The sequence below is a fragment of the Etheostoma cragini genome, chromosome 9, assembly GCF_013103735.1.
Source record: "Etheostoma cragini isolate CJK2018 chromosome 9, CSU_Ecrag_1.0, whole genome shotgun sequence".
Lineage (NCBI taxonomy): Eukaryota > Metazoa > Chordata > Actinopteri > Perciformes > Percidae > Etheostoma > Etheostoma cragini.
In genome coordinates, this window is record NC_048415.1 from 21,485,902 (window position 1) to 21,495,767 (window position 9,866).

At 43.1% G+C, this 9,866-nt stretch overlaps 1 protein-coding gene and 1 long non-coding RNA gene across 4 annotated transcripts in view; one reads left to right on the forward strand and one right to left on the reverse strand.

The window, feature by feature from the left end:
- The window catches only part of brdt (bromodomain, testis-specific), a 38,746-nt gene continuing 28,880 nt past the window's right edge, over nucleotides 1–9,866 (forward strand). For all 3 annotated transcript variants that reach the window (XM_034882336.1, XM_034882337.1, XM_034882338.1), the window contains exons 1-4: nucleotides 1–354; nucleotides 6,131–6,395; nucleotides 6,625–6,762; nucleotides 7,036–7,174. In XM_034882336.1, the coding sequence (XP_034738227.1) occupies nucleotides 6,204–6,395; nucleotides 6,625–6,762; nucleotides 7,036–7,174 (469 nt within the window). In that variant the 5' untranslated portion in view covers nucleotides 1–354; nucleotides 6,131–6,203. The remainder of the gene's footprint in view (nucleotides 355–6,130; nucleotides 6,396–6,624; nucleotides 6,763–7,035; nucleotides 7,175–9,866) is intronic.
- The window catches only part of LOC117950926, a 17,598-nt gene continuing 8,653 nt past the window's right edge, over nucleotides 922–9,866 (reverse strand). Inside the window, exons 3-4 of the long non-coding RNA XR_004658009.1 lie at nucleotides 5,272–5,274; nucleotides 922–934 (exon numbers count right to left, since the gene is read on the reverse strand). This is a non-coding gene — a long non-coding RNA (uncharacterized LOC117950926). The remainder of the gene's footprint in view (nucleotides 935–5,271; nucleotides 5,275–9,866) is intronic.

Genomic DNA, 9,866 nt, shown 5'->3' on the forward strand with positions numbered 1-9,866 from the left:
TTTACACCAACCAGTCAGTATTCTTATTAATTCATAATCCTCCAGGATACTTCCGTGACACCGAGTTGCCATTTTGTTTGGAACAACTCAACAAAAGTATTGTCTAATGTTTTAAAACCATAGGTATCGTTAGCTAACGTTACACATGACAGGAGACACAATGGGATGTGTTTTTGCATGAACGAACGGTTTCTGGCGCCTTTGTCTGCAGAAAAGCAAAGTGGAACAACTGTAGTTACTGTTTTGACCAATCAGTTTTAGAGCCTCGTGCAGAGGGGTATAAATTTGAGTCAGTTGCCGTAGAGACGTCTGCCACTGAAGAATTGAACGCAAGAGCACGTGATATCTCGCAAGGTAATGCTAGCGCGGTGACGTTAATTCTTACAAAATACCATGTTTTACAAACTGAGCTAAACTTTTATTGTGGTGATGTTAGTTGATGTAACCCTACTAATGAGTGAAACATGCGAAGGCTGTCATAAGCTAGCAAGGAGCCCATAAACGCAACAACATCTTAACAGTTAACATACTGCTAAGTTAGCTAGCGTTAGCTAACGTTATACGACAACGCTAAAGCTACATAAGCATTCGTGAAGTGAATATTGCATGAACATGCACCGGCGTATGGCGGTAGTTAGTACAACTTGTGCAATTGGTGGAACTGTGAAAATACGTATCTAGCTTTATTTTACAATTGTCAGTTAGCTAACGTTAGCAAGCAGGTTGACGTGACCAAAGTCGCCGGCCAACGTTAGCATTTTTCATGAATTCCAGTTCCTAATGTTAGGTAACGTTAGCTAACTTTATTGTGACCGCGTAGGTCACAATCACGTAACTTTCACAATTCTTAGGTCTTTTTTTAAAGCCAATTGTTGGCTTCATTGTCCTCCTTTTTTTGACGTGCTCTCTCAGTAATGTGGAAGTAGCTAACCTACTGTTAAGTCAAAGTTGCTAACCTGTTGGAGTGATGGTGACTCACGTGTTGCCCTGATCACTCAACAGCGCAGCACGCAGCCATGCTTTCTGTTCAAGATAGATGAGTGACACAGCCAGGCCTATTACACCTTATGTATATTTTAAAATTGTTGTAATCATTAAGTTAAGATACTGGTAAAACTGTTTTTAATGCGGGTGAAATGTTCCCTTTCAAATGATTTAATACCGGTATATTAAGACTAACAATAAGCCCATAGCAGGAAATACACGAACAAATCTCCATATACAATACCTCTGTGAAAGCAGCTCTTTCTATAACTTGTTAGTCGGAAAATAGTATGAGACACTTTTTTTTTTCGACTCATCCAAACGACACATTCGTGTAATGAATTGTCTCAATAGTGCCACAACGTGTAGAAACACACGTGTGTGTGTGTGTGTGAGAGAGAATATGGAATGCTGGAAACAGAAAATCTTTGTTGGATGCTGGTAGCAGTAAATGCATTGCATTTTTAACTCATAACGGCTTAAACAACGGAATATTAAAATTAAGTAGTAGTGTCTATCAGTTAAATTAATTAACAAATCTTATTAGCTGTATGTCCAAAAACTACAAATAATTATTTTATCAATAATTAGAAACAGCAGTAGACTCCAATCTTGCAATGAATGACAAAATGTAGTAGACTGAAGAGCTCATCATTCAGTTGCACATCCTTTGTCGCGTGCGTGTGTGTAACATGAATCTATAATTGTTTTGGCTGAGCTGAATGGGAAAATTCCTAAAAGATGCTGTAGGTGTCAGTAGTCTATTGCCAATTTTGAGCAGGAAAGCTGCTCTTGAGCATTCACTACTCTTTTGTCAGTATTGATATCCATTTGAAACATTGTCTTTGTATCCTTCTGTGATTTGGTTTTGTTTTACCCAGGTAGAAATTGAAAGTTAGAAAAGTGCACAGTCATATTGAGGCTGAATCCCATTTCTCTGTCTTAATCTTGCCCCTTACCCCTACCCCTTGGCCCTTGAAACCAAGGGGTAGGGGTGAAAACATACCCCTATGAAATGGGACACCACTTGGTTACATCACCATACACTATTGATCACAAACTTCAAAGATGCCGTCTCTGTTGATTGTGTGGGTTTGGACAACAGTGTCATATGCATTTATATATATATATAATAGTTATTTTATGTTCACTTTGTTGGTGCAGAGGCAGATGTTCTTATCTGTGTAGTACTTAGGTCTGTTTGCAATACACATGTGTATACATACATATAAACTAGGGCTGTAATCAACCAAAGAAAATCTTGGTCGACTGAACTTGTGTCAACTGTGGGGGGTGCGGCGGGGCGGGAAAAAAAATGCAAGATTAAATAACTGTACTGTCCCGCAGTACTTGTCCTTGTAGGCTATTTACAGTATATTAAATAATTTTTGACTTCATTATTTTGCACTAAAATGACACTCGTCTGTCGGCTCTGACAGTGCTGCATCCGCGCTCTGGGCATGTCCTCGCATGGTGACACAAATAGACTATTATTTTAAAGCTTTTACCCTTCCTCGTGCTGGCGCTGTATATTAACAAGTTCTTAAAGCCTCAGCCCTCCACAACAGCAATGGGCCTCATATCCTGAGCAATAAAATCGACAATTCCTTCCGTGATATTATTTTTGCGTTTGGATGGTAGAGGCTTAACATCCAGCGGGGTCTGGGGGTGGGTCTGGGGAACGCTACCGTAGTTGCGGGTGGGTGCGCCGGTAGTTATTAAACAATTATTAGACTATGAAATATGCCAATTCTGATATGTTCCTATAGCCTACTCAAAACAGAAAGGGAAACCTAACGCAGACAAGTTAGCTTACTGTTTTTAGGTGATATGCCATGTTTGTAGTCGAGCTGCAAAACGCAAACTGTTGCGTGCAAACTTTGCATTCGACTTTTTTCCGTTATCTATTTTTGTAAAATGCTGCCACACTGCCGATGTCTTCGACATGATAGAGGAGGACTGACTGTAAATTAAATACTCACAATTAAATAAATATTCAGCAAACCACTAAACCAAGGCTTTCTAGTTCTTTCTTCAGTCTGTCCCCAGTGGGTCGGGTTAATCCAAGAAAAGAGAAAACGGGGGGTGTTCTGAAGACAGACTGTTAGCTGTGAATCATGGAAGCTCTGAAAACACCCCCATTAGCAATAAATGCTTTCCACCCATAGACAGTAACTAGGCTCGTTCGAGATGAGACAGGTCTGCGCAGAATCGATCACCGGCGATCGGCGGCCGTTGCACGCCGGTTAGATTTGTGTCCGACTTGCTCTGACGTCATGCACACGTGGGCAACGGAAATCTCACGAGAGCAAGGCGGCCACAGTTCTGAGACGCAGGCGGCGCAGTTGGTTTTCACCAACTGCAAGAGCCAGGCGGACCCAGAGCATGCTGGGAAACGCCGGCTTCTCAGCTGATTAGACACCTGATTGGTTTAGAAAATGATGACGTTTCATATACAAACATTTTATTATTTTTGAATCTGAGGGATTTTAATTGCTATTTGTCTGATTTAAAGACTTATTCTGTACAGAATACACGTTGTGAGGCTGATAGTGACGTTTAGAAGTCAGAGAGACTAAATCTGATCAGATCACGGATCATCTCCGGTCTGTTGTTAATTAAAATCAGCCACAGATCACACGAAGAACACTTTGAGATCTACTCTGTCATCATTAAAACAACTAGACTGTGTACAAGCTGATATGTGGGTCTGATTATATTTTATTAAATCGGAATCGCACCACAGTGTTTATGTCACTTCCTGTCCAGCCTAAAGGCGGCTATAATCGGCTAGAAACTGTCCGACTTTACCGCAAATCTTTGAGCAAATCAACGTTAGCGTTAGCATTGCAAGCTAGCGATTTAAAAAAAGGTTTCAGTTAGGAACAAGGTTGCAAGTATATATGTACAGGACTGCATAGTCCAAAAAACAAGACTGTCGTAACTTTTTAATCAATTATTTAAGCCAAAAGTACTTACATTTATGTGTCTCTCTGGTCGATGCGGCAGCCATTGTTGCTTGTGTGTTTACAAGTGAGGTCGCGTCCACACACGCTTCCTAGGGCCATACACCCCTCGTTCTATCCCCTAGCCCTCGGTCTTAATAACAAATGGGACACCACTAGATTCTGCGTGAACGCGCAAAAACGGGGAGAAGGGGTAATTATAACACAGAGAAATGAGATTCAGCCTAAGACTCATCCAGTCATTAAAAAAAATGTAATAAATAATATATTTTATGTATGGGCACCTTCCATAGCACTCATGATACCTTAGCATTATTAATGCAAAAACAATTACATTTAAAAAAAAAACTGAGATAAAAAATGTAAAGAAAGCAGTCTAACCATGATTTTGATGGAGAGTGGAGTCATGTGGGGTAGGTCTTTCTGGAAAGGTGGGTTTTGAGGAAGGTTTTAAAGGTGCCTACCAACTCTATGGTACGGCTGGATAGCGGAAGGGAGTTTTAAAGGAAGGAGCAGAATGGATGAAGGCTTTAAACCCCATTGTGGACGGGCAGGCAGAAGGAGTGAAAAGCAGTGAGTAAGAGGAGGATTATAGAGTTAAGGATGGAGTGTAGGGTTGAAGGAGTTCAGAGAGGTATGGAGGAGTGAGATTATGGAGGGCTTTGAAGGTGAGAATCTTAACATCAATACAGTATTAGACAGGGAGCCAGTTGTTTGAGGAGTAGAATAAAGTGTTTAGTTGCTGGGGTTCTGGTGATAATACGGGCAGCTGAGTTTCGGACCAACTAGAGTTTATGGATGGACTGTGTGAATTGTGTGAATGAGAGGAGCAGTATTATTGGGTGTAAGTGATGGACGAACGCAGTGTATGGTAAAAGTAAGCAGACCGGGTGAGATAATTTGTGTTTTTCAAAAGAAAGCATGCTATCGAGGATGACACCAAGGCTCTTGACCTGAGCGGAAGAGGGACTTTGGTATTGCCAATGAACGGCCATTTATTTAATTTAATATTTTATTCAATTTGAAAAGTTGTTTGATCCCTAGTGGGGAAATTACAATTTACACTCTGTTTGTTAGTAATTACAATACACAGGCTTAAAATACACACACATTCTCAGGACCTTATTATGCACAAATGGAGAGATGTCAGAGTGAGTGGCCTACCAGCTGGACCAGCGCCCTGATTGGTTATGGTGCCTTGCTCAAGGGCACCTGTCAGGGCCTAGGAGGTGAAGTGGCATCTCTCCAGCTACCAATCAACACTCCGTTCTTCGGTTTGACTTGAACCAATGATCCTCCAGTTCCCAACCCAACACTCTACGAACTGAGCTACTGCCACCCCAAACATAAGTAAACAAAAGTTTTTTAGTTTTTTTTCATAGCTAGTAAATAAATGTATTGTTCATACAGTGAACAATATGTTATTTTCTCAACATGTCATGTCAGAGAGGTGGGGATTGGTGCTGACATTTTTGTACTACTAGCACCCCTTTAATTTTTTTTTCACTTAATTTGTTACAAGTATTTAGTGGGCCCTTTTAGGCCAGTTAATACAGGATGCATGTGAACACATCCCACCTGGTTGCATATTGATCATCAAACTTGTTTTATGAGATCTGTCTCTTAAAGTTGTACCTAACTGTAATCATGATCTGCTGAATGAGGTCAATATTTAGACATTTTTGTACCGCACAAATTTGTGAAGTTATTCAGTCAGTTACCACCAGGAAAAAAATGATTTTAATCTCAGCTGTCATAAAATAAATTAGTTCTTAAACTTTTAAAAGCATTTATTCCTGTAGTAGTATTGGTCTGCATGTGAGCAACAGGAGGATTTCTACTGGAGTGCAGAGCTTGTTGTAAAAATCAGGAGCTTTGCCGTATCCCCCTTTTCTCTGGTACTGCACACACCATGAATTTGAAGCATGTCTGGGCCTGACCCATGGAGGGAGACCAGGCACTGTTAATCTGATAAATGCTACGCAGTGCTGGAAATGAACAGCTCTATGAGGAGAAGTGGAAATTCTACATCCAAGTACACTGTTTGTAATGTAGGCAAGCTTTTCAGATGTAAGGCATAAAAGAATGTTTCAGCACTGATGTAGTAGTTTTTTTTTTTTTTCAAGCTGTCATCCCCAATTTACATTTTTATGAAGTGAAAGTCTTTACTCCTTGTTTAGGAAAACCTGTGATGAAAACTAAGTTGCTGCAAAGCATCAGACTGTTTCCCCCTTATGGCCTTTGGACAACACAATGTCTAATGTGAAAGTCTTTCCTGCTGTGAGTGGAAATCCCCCTCCGCCAGAGGTCGTTAATCCGAAGAGCCATGGACGTGTAACCAATCAGCTACAGTACTTGGAGAAGGTGGTGATCAAAGCTTTATGGGGGCATAACTTTTCGTGGCCCTTTCGCCAGCCGGTTGATGCAGTGGCACTGCGTCTCCCTGTAAGTAATAGGATTTTTTTTTATAAGAGTTTTTTTATAGCATGTCAGCTTATCTGTAAAATTTACTCTTTAAGTTTTTCTTGATTTAAGTTAAAATAGAGGATTTCAGTGTTTAAATCTAAAATTAGGTGCGTCCATCGGAATGTGTTTTAGTGAATAAGGGCCATTAGATTTATCTGGGAAGGAAAGATGTTGCTATATTCATGCTGGTGTATTTGGTGTCTTTCAGGATTATTATACAATTATCACGAAGCCTATGGATCTGAGCACTATTAAGAAGCGTCTTCAGAACAAATACTACTGGCAAGCACTTCAGTGTATACAAGACTTCAATACCATGTTCACCAACTGTTATGTGTACAATCGGGTAAGAGTACAGTTTGTGGTTCTGTCCAACACACCAACATGTACATACAACTGCAAAGGGCATTTCAAACTGCCCACACAGTAAAAAAAAAAAAAAAAATTGAATTGTAGAGAACTTGATATTTAGGTTGTAATGCTAATGAGGTATACACTCACCAGCCGAGAATTTGTTTTAGGGTATATTGGATTACTGAAGATTAGTTTAATATTTGTTGTTCAAATGGGATTGGCCTATGAGTGCTAATATAATATACTGTGCATTTTCTTTTCACAGCCTGGAGATGACATTGTTTTTATGGCACAGACTCTGGAGAAGCTTTTTTTGCAGAAAGTGTCCCAAATGCCCAAGGAAGAGTGCGAAGTTACAGCAATCACTACAAAGGAAACCTTGAAAGGGAGAAAAAGAAATGCAGGTATCTCGCCCAACAGTCCCTTAAAGTTGTCGTTGGTAAGATTTGCATGTAGTTAACTGTGTGTCAAGTTCTGTTAAGATCTATCAAAAAGTGAGTTGAAACAATGGTGTCCAATCCTATGACCCACTGATTAAAGTGCTTGTATTTGCTGCTTTGTCAAGAAATGCAATCTGAGGGTCTGGGGTGACTTTCCTGCCCTAAATTAAAATGCATGTGCACAGCAGGGGCTGGTCTCTCCCTGTCCCTGACTACTTGTCAGCAGGTTATGCTGCATTCCATTGTACTCAGAAAGTGGGACCTTCCGACGAGAAAAGATGCAAACATTTCTTTACTGCTGACTCACAATGTTGGACCAACAGAAAGAGACCATTCAACTTTGAAGTTTTTTTTGTTTAATTTTCTTTGGACTCAGTCTGTCATCATGAAATGAAACACCCTCTTTCCATGGAGTTGCTTTTCAGGATGAACACTTAGGAATGTATGGCTAGACGTCAAAGCCTCAGAGCAGCTGGGCTCTCTTCTCTGCCCGCAGCAGTCAGGGCGCCACCAATGGGTTCAGCAACTACCGCGGAAAGCTTGTGGCATCACCGTCAATTGCCATCGTGGACCGGCTCACCCGCTCCCACCTTGGGCTTCGGCCCAGCTTGGTCGGTTTGGTCCACCAAAAATCCCCTTATTTTATCAATAAAGGGTGTACGTTTTGCATGGCCTCTTAAGTTTTTGTTCCCTGCTTATTCTGATGATCAGGTTGGTTAAGATGTCACTCTTAGCCATGTTTTGTCAGCTAATAATGTTAGCGTTGGGAGGTGCCCAGCCCAGGCCGGAGGGCCTTTTCCTCCCCAGATGAGGTAAATTAAGGGAAAGCGGTGCGTGCAGCTCATTATCTTTTTCTCGGCCTCTACTTTAGATAAGGTATTTTTTACATCACATAAATACGCTACTTGCCTCAATGGTTAGTGGCGTATTTGTGTCACATTGGTACGCCTGTGCACTAACTTTACTTGGACAGGGTGTGCTGTGGCTAGCAGCTCCACTTGATTGACTGCCATTTGCTAAACATGCTAACGCCGTAAACGACGCTTGAAATCTTCTCGCCGCCCCTATTGTGAGTAATCCCGCTAGCTGTTGAAGTTAAAATCAGTTAGCCACACTCGCTAGCCGATGCCTCCATGGCTTTATCGTTTTTTATGGCTGCGTGTGTCCCCACACAACTCTAATCTTCATGGATGCATCAGCTCTTAGCTGATCTTAGACTAAAATGCTGTTGGTGTGGACCCTGGACTGTGACATTTAAATGAATCACTTAAGAGAGACCTGCAATCCACTGGCGGCATTCATTCATCCATCTTCATCCGCTTATCTGGTATCGGGTTGCAGGGGCAGCTGCTCCAGTAGGGGGCCCCAAACTTCCCTTTCCCAGGCCACATCAACCAGCTCCGACTGGGGGATCCCGAGGCGTTCGCAGGCCAGGTTGGAGATATAATCTCACCACCTAGTCCTGAGTCTTCCCCGAGGCCTCCTCCCAGCTGGACGTGCCTGGAACACCTCCCTAGGGAGGCGCCTCGGAGGTGTCCTTACCAGATGCCCAAACCACCTCAACTGGCTCCTTTCAACGCGAAGGAGCAGCGGCTCTATTCCGAGCTCCTCTCGGATGACTGAGCTTCTCACCCTATCTCTAAGGGAGACACCAGCCACCCTCCTGAGGAAACCCATTTCGGCCGCTTGTACCCTGGATCTCGTTCTTTCGGTCGTGACCCAGCCTTCATGACCATAGGTGAGGGTAGGAACGAAAATTGCCCGGTAGATCGAGAGCTTTGCCTTCCGGCTCAGCTCCCTTTTCGTCACAACGGTGCGATAAACAGAATGTAATACCGCACCCGCTCCTCCGATTCTCCGACCAATCTCACGCTCCATGGTCCCCTTACTCGCGAACAAGACCCCAAGGTACTTAAACTCCTTCACTTGGGGTAAGGACTCAATCCCTACCTGAAGAAAGCACTCCATCGGTTTTCTGCTGAGAACCATAGCCTCAGATTTAGAGGTGCTGATCCTCATCCCAGCCGCTTCACACTCGGCTGCGAACCGATCCAGTGAGTGCTGAAGGTCACATACCGATGAGGCCATCAGGACCACATCATCTGCAAAAAGCAGCGATGAGATCCTGAGCCAACCGAACTGCAGCCCCTCCCCGCCCCGACTACGCCTCGATATCCTGTCCATAAACATTATAAACAGGATTGGTGACAAAGCGCAGCCCTGGCGGACGTCAACCCTCACATGGAACGAGTTCGGCTTACTGCCGAGAACCCGGACACAGCTCTTGCTTTGGTCATACAGAGATTGGATGGCCCTGAGAAGGGACCCCCTCACCCCATACTCCCGCAGCACCTCCCACAATTTCTCCCGGGGGACCCGGTCATACGCCTTCTCCAGATCCACAAACCACATGTAGACTAGTTGGGCATACTCCCAGGCCCCCTCCACGATCCTTGCGAGAGTAAAGATCTGGTCCGTTGTTCCACGGCCAGGACGGAATCCGCATTGTTCCTCTTCAATCCGAGGTTTGAGTATCGGCCGAACCCTCCTTTCCAGCACCTTGGAGTAGACTTTAGACTTCCGGTTGGGGAGAGTTCTAGCCTGTCCAAGGCTCCTCTCTTTACCTTGTCTCTCTTGGTTATGCTTTGATAAAGCT